At 43.7% G+C, this 16,678-nt stretch overlaps 1 protein-coding gene across 10 annotated transcripts in view; it reads left to right on the top strand.

The window, feature by feature from the left end:
• Positions 1-16,678, top strand: part of GHR (growth hormone receptor) — a 392,450-nt gene that overhangs the window by 357,661 nt on the left and 18,111 nt on the right. For all 10 annotated transcript variants that reach the window (XM_040421303.1, XM_040421302.1, XM_040421296.1 and 7 more), the window contains 2 exons: positions 4,773-4,942; positions 10,982-11,141. In XM_040421303.1, coding sequence (XP_040277237.1) covers positions 4,773-4,942; positions 10,982-11,141 — 330 coding nt within the window. The remainder of the gene's footprint in view (positions 1-4,772; positions 4,943-10,981; positions 11,142-16,678) is intronic.

Raw genomic sequence — 16,678 nt, 5'->3', positions numbered from 1 at the left:
ACTGTAGATCATGACTGCAGACAGTGTTTGCCTGAACAGCATTCACAGCCATTTTCTGCCATAACAAGACAGGAGCAAGAAGTGGAGTGCATAAGAGACCCATTATCAAGCAGCTACAGTGCTGGAATACCCCTTTAAATATTATCACAAAAATCATAAAATATAGACATTTTAAGGTTAAAATTTGCCCAAATAGTGGAAAAATATATAGTATATAAGTTGAGGTATAATGTCCAGGTAGGAACCAGTCAGATTGATTCTGGAGCAGTTTATTAAGAGCAGATTATTAATGTACATTTATTATCCAGGTCAAAAAGAGGGACATTTAAGTAGAAAAGAGGGACTTGGGCCTAAAAGAGGGACGGGACGGTCCCTCCAAAAGAGGGACACTTGGGAGGCCTGTGTCTATGTTGAAAGTACCCAGATCCCCCTGCATTAACTCCTCCCCTGTTTAGCTTTTATACAGCCCTGTATCCTCATGTCGTCACTCTCAGCATCTGAAATCCCGCATCTGTGCACATCACTGCCAGGCCCAACCACCGGTTCACCTATTTCAAGCCAGTAGGTGGCGCACTGTGTTCAATTATGCCGCTTCCAATAGTGGTTTGTGTGCAGTGCATGCGCAGACCCGGCAGTGATGCGCAGGATTTCAGATGCTCTTTTGAATATACTTCAAAGTTCATTTTTAGAGCTTTACAGACTCAGACTCACTTTATATATGTTCCACAAACAAGGGCGGATTGGGAACTTAAAGTGGCCCCGGAAATAACTAAACGTGGTCCCATGTTGTAGGCCGATGTAAATTGATAGAAGGCAGAGCAACAGAAGTAGGCAGGATCAAAAACACCATAGTACAGGATAAAATGCTGCCCCAGCAGAAATAAATACTAAGGTACAGCACAAAATACTGCCGTTCCGGCTTCAGTATTCAACTGTGTCACTGTTCTGAGGACAGCCATACTGTTAAAATCAGGAGGGCCACTGAGGCATGAATGCATTCGTACCTGATGCTCCTTGCATTAGTTAATGATGAGAGCATCAGATTGTCATGTACCCGGCCGGCGGCTGTAAGAAGGGCTCGGGTGGTGCCCTGAACATCGGACCACAGGGAAATTTCCCTGTAGTGTCAATGGCCACATAGCGGTGCGAGCAGTTTGAAACATGTAAAGTTGCTGACAGACTCCATTTAAGTTAAAACATTTCTCATATAGAAAACAGAATTTTTTTTTTAAATGAAAGGCGATTTTGACAGTAGAGTAGATGAAAATGTGCCCCAGATTTAGAAAATAACAGATCCTGGGCATGTGCCATGTAGAAGTGTTTGTGTGTATCCATCTGACATGATCTGTTTAATCGAACTGAATACAAACTTGCAAATGACTCACTTGGAAAATAAAGCAGCTCTCCAACATGGAGGAGGATCTACTTTTATTACATGCATTATGTTTGCTTAAAGTTTTCCAACATTTCAGAAAGTAAAAGCAGAACTTTGCCAGAGTGGATAATCTAGTTTAGGAGACCATTTCTACTGTGTCTGAGAAATTGAAAATTGATTTTTGTAATGAAACTTGTAGAATACCACCCCCCCCCCCCCATTTTCAGAATAAAAGGATTGCAGTGCTCTATAGTGCAAACAAACTCCAGTTAGAGATATCAGACATTATATTGTAGTCATTGTAGCTAGAGTTCCACGCTGTGAGTATGCGGCAGCACCCGTCCTGACCTCCCAGCACTGACGGGGTCACATAGCATTATATTGATTTATGATGTTATGTAACCCTTACAGTTCTGGGATGTATTGGATAACACTGACAGAATTATGTCAGTGTTATACAATACATTCCAGAACTGTAAGGGTTACATAGCATCATAAATCAATACATTGCTAAACGACCCCGTCAGTGCTGGGAGGTCAGGACGGGTGCTGCCACATACTCATGCTGTGAGTCTGGAGCGCAGAACTCGCTCTTCTAAAAGGAGCCTTAGGGTCTCCAACATTTTGGAAGGTGGGTCTGAGCTCACAGACTTTCCACCAATGCTGGGAGTTATACATGTAACTCGTTAATAAATCAGTAAAGTAAGTAGCAGTAAAACTCTGAAAAGCTGCCAACCCCTATAATGATGCCATGTCATGCCAGGTCCGGCTTTAGGCATAATACAGTGGATCAGTTTGGCCCGGAGTGTTCCGTTAAAGTTTGCTCTGAATCCTGACAACATCGCCGGTTGATGGACTTATATCTAAGAATTTGTGTTCATTTCCAGAATCTGAAACATGCTGTTCACAAAAACACAACTTCTGTGCAAACGCCAAAAGTGCCAAGAACTGCTTGTCAGATAATTCAGTTTTCTTATATAGAAACAGCATGTGTCAATAAAAACAAGTTAACAAAAGTGCTCAGAACACAGAGGAGTTTCAGATAATCTGCTGGAGGTAGAGAGCTGAGAAGTGACCAAATGTAATTTTTTTTTATCAAACTCCCTTCCTGGGAAGACCTGCAAAGGAAAGCATATTTGCCTGCTCCCTGCTACTGGATCCTGTCTGCTTTGCTTGTTGGCCTCGGCTGCCTTGCTTGGCTTCCCCTTTGTTAGCATCCTCTTTGACACTGCTGTAGCCAATCCTTGGCTGCAACAGTGACCTGACCCCCTTAAAGAAGAACTCCTGCAAGTGCGGACACTGCTCCATCCCCTTCTATGGGACTGCCAAAGATAGCTTGCTCGACTATTTTTGGTAGCTCCATAGAAATTAGAGGGGTGCGGCCACACATGCGTAATGGGCACAGGTGCAGGTCCCACCTCTATGTGACATTGGTGGCATATTCTAATGATATACCACAAATATCTAAGATGAGACAACCCCTTTAAAGAGGAACAATCACTGCATCAGTACAATCCAGAGGTAATCATTTTGGGCTATTAACTGAACCGATATAATGGGGCAGATTGACTAATCCTGTCTAAGATTTAGACTAGACAGTGTAAAGATGCGTCACATTTATCACGGTGGATGATGCAGGATCAGAAATCTGATGTACCTTTAGACTAGTCTATTGTACGTTTATGTCACCTATTAGGTGACTTACTTTGTGCCAAAAGGTTGCACCAGCATTTTTCCACAATTTTGGTGCATCTTAAGCCACGCCCAACTGTTACAAAGACACACCTGTATTCCCCATGGCGTGCGAGACAAACAAAAAAAGTGATGCTTAATAATTGTGGCGCACAACCTGTGCAGCGGAATTTGCAATAGTAAATCTGCCCCAATATCTTTTAGCTGAAACTGTGGTGGACGCAGGTGGTCCAGCAACTGATTTTTTTAATTTTGAGCTCCATTTCTTCTTGTGCATCCTGATTGCTTAATTTGACAACGAGTCTCTGAACCAGACAACTCCTCAAAATTTTGATTGTACCTTGGCTGAAAAGTGGTAATTGCACATTTATACGTGTAAAATCGAATAATTCAGATTTAGCCAAGATTCTCCATGATGGCACCAGAAATTTTAACCAGAAATGACAAAAGGACATAGCATTAGTGCAACCTCAGACTTTGGGCCTGTAACTTCAAGTGATTGTTTCTCAGCCTAGAAGTTATATAGTAAAAAAAGGTAATTGCACCATTTTAATGATCCCTAAAAGATACAGTACAGACCAAAAGTTTGGACACACCTTCTCATTCAAAGAGTTTTCTTTATTTTCATGACTATGAAAATTGTAGATTCACAGTGAAGGCATCAAAACTATGAATTAACACATGTGGAATTATATACATAACAAACAAGTGTGAAACAACTGAAAATATGTCATATTCTAGGTTCTTCAAAGTAGCCACCTTTTGCTTTGATTACTGCTTTGCTTTGGCATTCCCTTGATGAGCTTCAAAAGGTAGTCCCCTGAAATGGTTTTCACTTCACAGGTGTGCCCTGTCAGGTTTAATAAGTGGGATTTTTTGCCTTATAAATGGGGTTGGGACCATCAGTTGCGTTGAGGAGAAGTCAGGTGGATACACAGCTGATAGTCCTACTGAATAGACTGTTAGAATTTGTATTATGGCAAGAAAAAAGCATCTAAGTAAAGAAAAAGTAAAGAAAAACGAGTGGCCATCATTACTGTTGGAAGACCATTTCAGGTGACTACCTCTTGAAGCTCATCAAGAGAATGCCAAGAGTGTGCAAAGCAGTAATCAAAGCAAAAGGTGGCTACTTTGAAGAACCTAGAATATGACATATTTTCAGTTGTTTCACACTTGTTTGTTATGTATATAATTCCACATGTGTTAATTCATAGTTTTGATGCCTTCATAGTCATGAAAATAAAGAAAACTCTTTGAATGAGAAGGTGTGTCCAAACTTTTGGTCTGTACTGTACTTTAAGTATTTCTCCTCGAAGGTTTACATTAATGTTCCAAAATGTAAATGGAATAACCTATAGGATACAAACATGGGGGACTGTATAGCCTGTAGACAGCGGGGTGACACCATGAAATGTTGAGGGTACTTGGTGGATTTTAGTAAACCACAAGAGAGTCTTTGATACCAAAACTCAATGGGCATTATGGAAACAAGTCATGTCCCTTCTTTTTTTCAGTTTGGTCCCTGGAAAATTTCCAGCACTGAAGAACAGTATGTTCATAAATTCTATGAAATAAGTAAAGTACAGCTGTAGTCCCCCACGCCAGTCTACAAAAGAACAAGCTGGCTCGCAAAAAAAGAGCTAATTATCGCAATTCTTGAAATTTCTTCTGTTCTGATTTCTATTTCCTGGTTGTGTCTTTTTAGTGGAACCAGATCCCCCGGTGGCTCTGAGCTGGTCTCTTCACAAAATCAGCACAAATAGTTCACTGCTGGACGTCCATGTAACATGGGAGCCTCCTCCTTCATCAACCGTAATGCCTTTCCTGGACTACGAAGTGCAAATAAAAGAGGCAACCGAACAGCAGTGGAAGTCGGTAAGGGCTGATATGTCATTGTATGTGAGAATGGAAGTGATGAAGAAGAAACTTGCCCCCTGTTTTATGTATTCATAAAGGGAATCCCCTGCCCTTTCCATTGGTCTGTTTGCTAGGCAGCAAGGCAAGAAACGGGTGACCACGCTGGATCGCACATAACTTTTGGCCTATGTTCACATGTGGCAGATTTGTTGCTGAAATTTCTTCAGCTTAATACTGTATATCCTTGTAGTGCCTGGCTTTGTTACCCATCAGTCTGCAGAAGGACTGGTTATCAACTTTGATGAGAGACATCCAGCAATTACTACCCCAGGATTTCTCCTATTATCCAATACTGGAGGTAGAAATGCAGTTTGTGCATGCGCCTATTTATATGATGGATTAAGATGCCCCAAATTTATAAAGACTGGTGTAAGAAATGCCTATGAACACCTTGCATTTTACTCATTTGGGGCTAAAAATAATTTTTTAATAGATCATTATTAAAATTATTCAGCAGCTTTTGTCATAAAGGGTTAATTGTTTACCCACCTGTGAGCATCTTACTTTCACTGAGCCATAATCTTCCAGCTACTGTATGTACATCCCTTATCTTTGAACTACTAACAGCTCATAAACAATTATTTAAACCATATTCTTATCAGCAATATAAGAATTGAGCTATAATGAGTGTTTACGAGGTCAGGATATCAGAGAAAAGTAGCAGTCAGATAAGCTGCCTGATGGGAAACAGTAAAAACTCAGAGTCTGGAACTAGAGAATCTCAACCCTGTACAGAGAAAGGGGCTGACATTTTTTAATAAAGACTGATTGAAAAGTGATTTTTAGCTCAGAATGAGTACAATCTAGTTATAAACAAATTGCCCCTGAAGGCATCCATAGCCTTTCATGAAAGTACAGTAATTAAGTAACTAGTTAATTATAGGATTTTTTCACTTTGAACAGTCTCCCAGTAATAAGCTGATCACAATAAATCAGTTGTATTGTTTTGGGGATCCCAGTGTTCAAATTCCGTAGAGCAAATTAAATTTATAACATAGAGAAAGTTAATACACTTACTGATGTATTGTGATTGTCCATATTGCCACCTTTGCTGGCTTGATTCATTTTTCCATCACTGCTCGTTTACATGGTTATGACCACCCTGCAATTCATCAGTGGTTGTGCTTGCACAATATAGGAAAAAATGTTGGCCTTTCTGGTGGCCTGCACCATGGGAGTGCACATAGGCTGGTGCTTTTTCCTATAGTGTGCATGCACAGACACTGCTGCTGGATTGCAGAGTGGTCATAACCATGGAATCGAGCAGTGTATAATGTGATGGAAAAATTAATCCAGCCAGCAAAGGAAGCAATATGGACAATAACAATACATTAGCAAGTGCTTTGAATTAACCTTCTCTACATAATAAAGCTGAAGTGAGACAGCCCCTTTAAAGGGGTTGTCCGGGTTCAGAGCCGAACCCGGACATACCCATAATTTCACCCAGGCAGCCCCCCTGATGTTAGCATCAGAGCATTTCATTTCATTACACCCCTCAAGGTATTTAAAACAGATTTTACAAACGTCGTTAACCCTTTAGGTGTCCACAACAGTTAATGGCAAATGGAGATAACATTTCAGAATTTAGAGTTTTTGACAAATTTTCCATTTGAATCCATTTTTTCCAGTAACAAATCAAGGGTTAACAGCCAAACAAAATGCCATATTTATTGCCCCGATTCTGTAGTTTGCAGAAACACCCCATATGTGGCCGTAAACTACTGTACGGGCACACAGTAGGGCGTAGAGGGAAAGGTGCGCCGTGTGGTTTTTGGAAGGCAGATTTTGCTGGACTGGTTTATTTGCACCATGTCCCATTTGAAGCCCCCCTGATGCACCCCTAGAGTAGAAACTCCATAAAAGTGACCCCATTTTGGAAACTACAGGATAAGGTGGCAGTTTTGTTGGGACTATTTTTAGGGTACTTCTGATTTTTGGTTTCTCTATATTACATTTTTGTGAGGCAAGGTTACCAAAAGGGTTAATAAAGTTAGTAAAATCAGTTTTGAATACCTTGAGAGGTGTAGTTTCTTATATGGGGTCGCTTTTATGGAGTTTCTACTCTAGGGGTGCATCAGGGGGGCTTCAAATGGGACATGGTGCCAAAAAAAAAGGCCATCAAAATCTGCCTTCCAGAAACCATACGGCGTTCCTTTCCTTCTGTGCCCTGCCGTTTGGTCATAAAGCAGTTTACGACAACATATGGGGTGTTTCTGTAAACTGCAGAATCAGGGTAATTAATATTAAGTTTTGTTTGGCTTTTAACCCTTGCTTTGTTACTGGAAAAAAATGGATTAAAATAGAAAATTTGCCAAAAAAATGCTGTTTTGGCACCGTTTTTATTTTATTTTTTGGACCGTGTTCATCTGAGGGGTTAGGTCATGGGGTATTTTTATAGAGCAGATTCTTACGGACGTGGCGATACCTAATATGTCTACTTTTTTAAAATGTATTTATGTTTTACACTATATCTTTTTATAAACAAAAAAAACATTTTAGTATCTCCATAGTCTTAAGAGTCAGTTTTTTTGTTTTTTTTTAGCCGATTATCTTAGGTAGGGGCTCATTTTTTGTGGTATGAGAGGACGGTTTTATTGGCATTATTTTGGGGGGCATATGACTTTTTGATTGCTTGCTATTACAATTTTTGTGATGTAAGGTGACAAAAAAATACCTTTTTTGCACCATTTATATTTTATTTTTTTGACCGTGTTCATCTGAGGGGTTAGGTCATGGGGTATTTTTATAGAGCAGATTTTTACGGATGTGGTGATACCTAATATGTCTACTTTATTTATTTATTTTAGTTTTACTAAATATTTTAGAATTTTTTTTTTTGTTGTTTTAGTGTCTCAAGTCTGAGAACCATAGTTTTTTTCCGATAGTCAGTGGCTAAAAATGGGGAAGGGGATTTTAAATTTAGTACTTCATGTAAGTGTGGTACTCCCTGAAGCAACCGTCAATGCAGAGGCCCAGATGATCGGGGCACGTGTCACACTGAGTGGTGGTGTCCTTCCATATCCCCCTCATGTGACACACTCTGCACTTTTTTTGGGTCCGTCCCTTCTTTCCAGTATGGGGGACCACACCTGGAAAGTGTTGGCCAGGGACGATCCGGGCGCCTCCAGTTCCCGAGGTACTCCGGCCTGCTCTTTCCCGGTCAGAAAAGATCAGGGCCTTGAGGACTGCCTCATAGAACTGGAGGAATTTCCCTGTGTTGCAAGCTCTCTGGGACAGCACAAAAGAGTTGTACAAGCCAACCTGTACCAAGTAGACCGCAGATTTTTTGTACCATGCCGGGGTTTTTTTGCGCATGGCATTATATGGCTTGAGGACTTGATCAGAGAGATCAACTCCTCCCATATACCAATTGTAGTCGACGATACAATCGGGCTTGAGGACCGTTGCTGCGGTACCTCGCACAGGGACAGGGGTGATGCCGTTACTGTGAATTGTGGACAGTAGAAGGACATCCCTCTTGTCCTTATATCTGACCAGCAACAGGTTTCCACTGGTAAGGGCATGGGTCGCACCCCTGCGGATAGGTACCTGGAGGGGGTGGGTAGGGAGGCCGCGTTGATTTTTCCGCACGGTCCCACAAGCGGACGTGGATCTGGCGGCGAGGGACTGGAACAAGGGGATACTAGTATAAAAATTATCCATGTACAGGTGGTAACCCTTATCTAGCAGTGGGTGCATAAGGTCCCACACAAGTTTTCCGCTAACACCCAGAGTGGGGGGACATTCTGGGGGTTCAATACGGGAATCTCGCCCCTTGTACACACAAAACTTGTAAGTGTATCCTGAGGTACTCTCACAAAGTTTGTATAGCTTCACGCCATACTTCGCCCGCTTAGAGGGAACATACTGGCAGAAAATGAGTCTCCCCTTGAAAGCAATGAGAGACTCATCAACCGCAACCTCCCTTCCAGGTACATAGGCCTGCACAAATTTGGCCCCAAAGTGATCGATGACCGGCCTGATTTTGTACAGGCGGGCATAGGCAGGATCACCTTGGGGGGACATGCTGCATTATCTGCATAATGCAGGCATTTCTGGATGGCCTCAAACCGGGTACGTGTCATGGCCGTACTGTAAAGTGGGGTCTGGTAGAGGACGTCCCCTTTCCAGTAATGCCTGACACTAGGTTTTTTGACTAGGCCCATGTGCAGCACGAGGCCCCAAAACGTCCTCATCTCGGCTGCACTGACCCGAGTCCAGCCACCGGCCCTAGCCAAAAAGAAGCCCGGGTGTTGAGCAACGAACTGTTGGCCGTATAGGTTAGTTTGCTCCACCATCAGATTTACAAAGTGGTCACTGAAAAAAAGACTAAAATAGTCATATTCAGTGAAGCCCACTGTGGAAATCTGGATTCCTGGTTGACCAACAAAATCAGGAATCGCAGGCTCAAAATGCTCTGGGGTACACCATGCAAGTTCACCGGTAGGGGGCTCCGGTGGACTTAACTGGTGGGCCGGAAAACTAGTACGAGCCCCAGAGCTTCTCGTACTAGTGTGGGCCACAGGGTCCCTAGCATGGCGCTCCCCTTGCTGCGTCTCCCTGGCCTTGGCGGCTCATCATCATCGCTAGATGATGAGGATGACGCGGATGACAAAAGGAAAGTGGGGTCATCCTCATCCTCACTGGGGCTCTCGGACTCGGAGGCAAGCGGGGCGTATGCCTCCTCAGCCAAGAACATCCGGCGGGCCATAGGAGAGTGTGTGTGTGCGTGCGTGTAAATCTTTATTTAGTGTGTGTGGGGGCACGGGTGTTCACGTACTTACCCTAAACCTAACAGACAAAAAAATATATAAATAAATAAAAAAAGGCCAAAAAATTTGAAAAAAAAGAAATAATTCAAACTCACTGATCAGCCGTCCGAAGTTGATCAGCGGTGGGGTGTGCGATGCGCTAACAGTGGCCGGACGCTAAGAGTGCCGGCCACAGTCAGCGTACGCAGAAAAAAATATAAATAAATTCTTGCGCCCCAAAAAAAGTTGTGGGGGGCAGGGGGGCAAGCTGCAGAACCCCTGGGGGGTCTAGAGTCACACAGTGCTGTGGACCCCAGACACCCGATTTAGGGTGATGCAATCAAAAACTTTTTTCCACTAACTTTCCCTGAATATCCCTGCCTAACCTAACCTGTCCCTAACCTTTCCCTAAATACCTTTTAGTGAAGGGGGTGCTGGGCACAGATGGGGGTGCTGGGGTGCTGGCTCTGAAGATCCGATGCACCTCTCTCCTCGGCTCCAAGACACAAAAGGAGGAGGAGAGGAGCTCTGCAATAATTTGAATGGCCCGCCCGCCCCTGCAGCCAATGAGAGCCTATCCTGAGCGGTGATGTCACCATGACCTCTCAGGATGGTGATTGGTGGTGTATTATCACACCACCGATCACCATCCTGTTCCGGGTTATCGGGTCCCCAGAGACCCGAATAACTTGGAAACGCAGCAAACCACAGGTCTGAATTGACCTGTGGTTGGCTGCGATCGCCGACACGGGGGGTCACAGGACCCCCCTGCGCATTGTCCCAGGGTGCCTGCTCAATTATTTGAGCAGGCACCCAGTTCCGATCACCGCCCGCCGCGCGGCGGTGATCGGAAATACACAGGACGTGCAGGTACGCCCTGTGTCCTTAAGTACCAGGACATCAGGGTGTACCTGTACGCCATGTGTCCTTAAGAGGTTAATAATCTAGCAAGTTTTTTATATGAACATAGGCTGGTTGGGGTGCTGTACATTCAATATACTGTATGTATATAGTGCAGTAAGTCTACTGTGTTATGTGCCACTTGTGCAGGGGATGGGAGACTAGGGGCCCATCAGGGATTCACCTGTACCTCTGTGAGCCAGTCCGAGCCTGCGCAGGACATGCACTGTGCAGATATTGGACCATTGAGTTGTGCCCTTTTGTGTTACCTAAATGCTTGAATGCCAAACGAAGAACAAACCACCATGACTAAAGGTTTTGCTGTAAATGTGTTTGTCTCTTGCAGTACGATGTAGTAACCACCACCGATTTACTAGTGTATGGTCTGAAAGTAGGAAAAGAGTATGTGGTACGAGTCCGCTGCAGACTGCGGGGCAATGAGAGGTTTGGGAATTTCAGCGAGGAGCTTGTGATCCCAGTATTTCTATCAGGTTTTGAATCGAAGGGTAAGTATTAATCTAGTGTACATACATGTAGCTCTATTCTGTACCTGAATGTGTTTTCATATTGTGTTCGACAGATCTGCAGTTGTAGCTATTTTTCGAGGCAGAACGACTAGAGTACCAATATGGCAACAATCATAGCTCTGCAAGGATTATCATCAGGGGCGTAATTACCATAGCGGCAGACCAGGCGACTGCTATGGGGTCCAGGGCAAGAGGGGGCCCATTTGTAGTTGGGATTATCTCCTCTTCTACTGGAGATGAAAACTTTGTCAGGACTCTACCCTCTAAAGGAACAACATTTAGCAAATGAGGCAGTGGGAAAATGGCCCAAGGGTCATTGAAAGGGGTTAGGCAGAAACCCTTCTGTCCTGTGTGGGGGGCTTGGTTTGATCCTTGCTATGGGGCCCTTACTTCTCTATGTACGCCACTGATTATCATCCAGAAATCCCAGGCATCTGAATGTGCTGTTCAGAAGTTTATGAAAGCAGGGGGACAATCCCTACGGGAACTGTAATAGCAGCCATAATTCGCACCCAGCTGTCCTAGAAAATATGACGAAGAAACAGTAGTATATTGTTAAACAACTTGAGAGAAGATTCGACTACTTAGTTTGTACGACTTTATTAACTTCAACCCGGTGTGACATAATACATACACCTTTCAGTCCTTATTACGAAAGCAATACCCGGACCCATCAGGGTCGTACTAAGGCTGCAAACCATGGGTGGTGGATGCCTTCCATGTTCAATCTGCATTTTTCTCACTCACATTACTAGAAAGGACTAATCTTGTCTGCAATACAGTCAAGAATAGAACATGTTCTTTCACTTGCGGAATGGACACAGATGCAGATAGCACACAGATGACATCCGTGTGCTGTCCGTTTTTTTCTTGCAGACCCATAGAAATGAATGGGTCTGTGTGCAATCACAAAAGATGCGTATAGGACATGTAGCTGCAAATGTTATTTATATTATGTATTGTTAATGTTATGTTATGTACACCGGCAATGAAGAGGTATGGTTGGCAGGGATAGGGTTAACTACCCTGTTCCTCCCCTCTTGGTAGGAGTGGGATGGTCCTACTTTCTGCCAGGAGGGGGAGTTCTACTTTAAACAGTGTGGAGGAAGGAAGCAGTGTGGAGGAAGGGAGCTCCTACTCCAAGGGATCATAAAGTGATCCAGTTCTCCTTTGAGACCATTACTCCAGGGAGACTTACCAGAGCAGGGAACAGCAAGCAAAAGCTTTACAGACCCTGCTTCAGGGGAGGGATGAGGGATTATCATCTACATAACATCCAGGCCAGACAAACTCAAAGCCTGCATTACACAATTTATTTTTATTTATTTTACACATTTATATAGCGCTACTAACACGCTGTCCCAAATGGGGCTCACAATCTAGGTTATGGGCACCTATATCCACAAGTGCCAGTTTATAGCTGTTAGAAGTTCAAGGGAGAGGGACATCAGCAAGATAGTACATCTGAGGTGCCATTAAACTGCCACTTTGCCAGCCGCCATACCTCATCATCTGGAGATAGAAATTGTACTTTGTCCAAACTATACTTCGTGTGCTACAATGTATCTGTTGCACTGAGCAAAGAGAGACTTTTATTCTTTTACTTGCACTGATTCAGAGGGAGCAATGGCCTGAGGTAATACACTGTGACACATCTGATCAGGGCCACTACCCCTCCTATCCTTTGCATCGGCTACTCAGGGTCTCACTGCAGACACAGATACAAAATACAGTCATGTGCATGGGGCCTAAACCACGTGTAGATCATTATAGGACTCTGTTACAATAATATTAGAGCTCCCTGCATGAGCATTGTATTTGCTAAGAAAGAGAATAAATCCTGTTTGTTCGCCCGTCCTAAAAAGCCTTTCCCAAAGCAGGTTTTACTGATCTCACAAGAAAGTGTCCCGCTCTTGAGGGCAGTGTATTATGGTCAAAACGTATAAAGCAATAAGGCTTCTAAACTATTAGGCCTTGTATACACTTCTCGTTCCCGAGGTCTCGTTCCCTCACCTTCTTCCTAATTGATGAGGTTGTATAGTTTAGGTTCACGTACACATAAATGATATTTGAAACCCAACCCCATCGTAATATTCGCCAAGTGGCACAGACCATTTTTATTTTACAGAAGAGCAGTTAATCTTGTGCTAGGCAGTGACCTTTTCATTGTGATTATGTTGGGGGGATGGGGAGGTCTGCAACAGTCAGAACTATGCATGCAGCTACCTGCAAAAGGAAGAAATATGGATTGTAGCCTGAAATAGACCTGAAAATAAAACTAACTCAATAGAGTTAACGTTATGTTCAGGTTTTTTTTCAGTGCACACCACCTCCATCCCCAGAAGCTCATCTGCTGTCAGCAACAGGGGGCCATTACAGAAGGACGGGAAAAAAACATGTAATACAGTATTTCTCTAACAGTATTAAAAGTACCAAACATTGTGCAGCGTTTTCTGTTGCACAGAGGCAGCCCTTGGCTGAAAGTGTTTATATGCCTGATTACAAGCACATTTTTGCTTTATCAACCAATTGTTTTTACATCTATATCCCTGAGAGGGGCCCATTGTGTCAGGTTGGGTTTCCTTTGATCCACCAGAGGAAATTATTCTGAGGGACTACTCTCGACCCAAACCGAACATGTGGCAATTGCATTTATTATGGCTATAATTGTAGACACAGGATACCAATCAGTACGATCAGGACCGGCGTCAGCACCCGGCATACAGGGTCCACTCATTTCCTCACTTCAAAATTGCAGCAGTCACGGTCCCTTTAAACATCACCCTGCCTAGTATCACAGAAGACAGAGATATAGGGAAAAAAGAAGAGGGGATGAGTCGCAGACTCCTTGGTGTCTAGAGAGTCTGGGATATCCAGGCAGGGCGCCAAAGGGAACGGACCGTGGTGATATGATGTATCTAGGGTCCAAAATATATTTCGGGTGAATACTTATTGATTTTTATTATTAAAAATTACTATTATTATTTATTTTAATATAATATATGTTTATTGATATATATATATATATATTTTTTTTTTTTTTTGTGTCGGATGTTGAAGGCTGCCACAGGTGTAATGTCCAGATAGAATTAATCTAAAGTGGACATGGTACATGAAGGAAAAACCAAAATCAAGGAAAAAAGAAACCTGTATACGGCGCCAAATCCCTCAGAGGTGGTCAGCTGCTTATTTTAGAATGGTCAAACAGGGGGTAGTTGAGTGCTAAAACAAGCGGTCGTCTCATTCACTATTGAAAAAACCCAGTTACTGGGTTACACAAGCATCTGGCGCCGTATACAGGTTTATTTTTTCCTTGATTTTGGTTTTTTCTTCTAGTATCACAGAACGCGCTCCATGTTCCCTCAGCAGCACAGGGGAGAAGGAAGCAGTCCCTCCCTCCCAACTGTGCTGCTGCCGCCGCTAATGAGGAGAGAGTGCGCAGAGGGGAGGGACTGTGGCCACTGTGCCACCAATGATAATTAACCGTTAATACAGATACAGGAGGCGGGTGTGGCAGCAGAATCACATAGCCGGCACCCGACCTCTGACAGGGAGCTGCGATCCGCGGCAGTTAACCCCTAAGGTGCCGCAGCTGAGGGGTTAACTGCCACTGAACATTGATGGCACAGTGCGCCCTCTCCTCTTCCCCCCCAGTATTAAAGTCATTGGTGACGCAGTGCGTACCCCCCAGTATTAAATAATTGGTTGAAGTGGCCACAGGGTCCCCTCCCCTCCTCCTCATTGGTGGCAGTGGCATCTTCTGATCAGAGCCACAGCAGTGTAATCCTGGGACTCCGATCGGTTACTGTGGCAGCCAGGATGCTACTGAAGCCCTGGCTGCCATGGTAAGCTCCCTGCTACTGTGTGTACTATGCACAGGGCAGCAGGGAGAGTGTGAAGTCCTATTCACCCTAATAGAGTTCAAAGTATAAATCACCCTCTTTCCTAATTTTACATATAAAATATATAAACGATAAATAAATAAATATATTACATATCGCCACATCTGAAAAGTCCAAACTATTAAAATATCAAAAAAATTTCCTATGCGGTGAGCGCCGCACCAGAAAATTTTTTAATAAAAACCGTGCCATTTTTTTTTGTCAACTTGTCCCCCCAAAAAATAGGATAGGACTATTCTATTATGGGCCGGACGTTCCATTTTGGTATTGTGACAACCCTAGTCTGCTGCAGCCTGCCCTACTGTGCTCCAAATTTAAAATATCATGATATTGATATTTATTGGGCACACACAAACATTAAACATTCATTTAATGTTTGTGTGTCGTTAAAAGATATCAACACTATCCACTATAGCAGTGACATCTACAGCACCCCGCCCCTTAACAGTGACCTCAACAGCCCCCCCCCCACAGTGACCCGTCCCTTAAAATTGGACCTCCACAACAGCCCACCCCCTTAACTTTGACCTTCCACAGGTGCCCGCCCCCTTAGCAGTGGCCTTTACAGCAATCTGCCCCCTAACACTGACCTCCATAGTGGACCATCCCCTTAACTGTGACCTCCACAGCAGCCTGCCTCTAGGGTGGCCAGAGGTCCAGTTTTAGGCCGGACAGTCTGGCTTTTAGACTCCCTGTCCTCCGTCTGGTGTAGGGCCTGGACAGACACAAGAATGTCCTTTTGAACAGCTCACTCTCAGACAGCAGCACTGTGCTGTCTGAGTGTGAGCTGCAGGGAAAAAGTCACCCTCCTCCTAACCCTGCAGCTGACAGAAGTTGATTTTTACCTTCATTTTTTCAATCCCTGTCGTCTGAGGAGTGGGCGTGGCCTAACCGGATTGGGGTGTGGCTAAGCTGGACCTGGGGGCAGGGTTTTGAGTTTGTCTTTTGAGGGTGGACACATTGTGGCAGGGGGCATGTCTGGGCTCCTTCCTGCAAGAGTGACGCCCCTCTGGGTACCTTACTGGCTCATTTGCATACCATATAAACTGGATTTTCAGAGGATAAAAACATCTATTGCTGGAGCAAAGGCACACATTTTGAAATAAGGTACTAAGTGCTAGTAGGCCATGGCTTTACTTCAATAGTAATTATCCTGGTGACAGATTTCCTTTAAAGCTCACCTACAGCAGTGAAGATAAATGGCTGGGTTGTTATGAAAACCTGAAGTAAAACTGTTTATGTGGAGGCTAACGGCCTGCGAGCTTCTATTGGCTGATAAGGGTCATGTGACCAAGCTTCTATTGGCTAATGCATTTTTTGGGAATATCTCAGTAATGGTACGTCCTAGAGAGCTGAGACCTGGTCTAAAACCTTCCCAGACACCTTTTGTACCTGTGTGCCAAATTTTGTGATTGTAAATGTGACGGTGCGAATTCCTGTACATACACACACACACACACACAGACATACACTCAGCTTTAGATATTAGATTGGGGGCACAGGGGAAGGCAGCAGCACAAGGGCAGGCTAAGAGTCTCAGATTTTTTTTACATCAGAGTGAGGACTTAGTCCATGTATAATGCTCGCATCAATTTTGTTGAATTATTATCTTTT

This window comes from Bufo bufo, chromosome 2 (genome assembly GCF_905171765.1).
Source record: "Bufo bufo chromosome 2, aBufBuf1.1, whole genome shotgun sequence".
NCBI classification, from domain to species: domain Eukaryota; kingdom Metazoa; phylum Chordata; class Amphibia; order Anura; family Bufonidae; genus Bufo; species Bufo bufo.
Note: the sequence above shows the minus strand (reverse complement) of the source record. Positions and strands in the feature narration are given on the sequence as shown.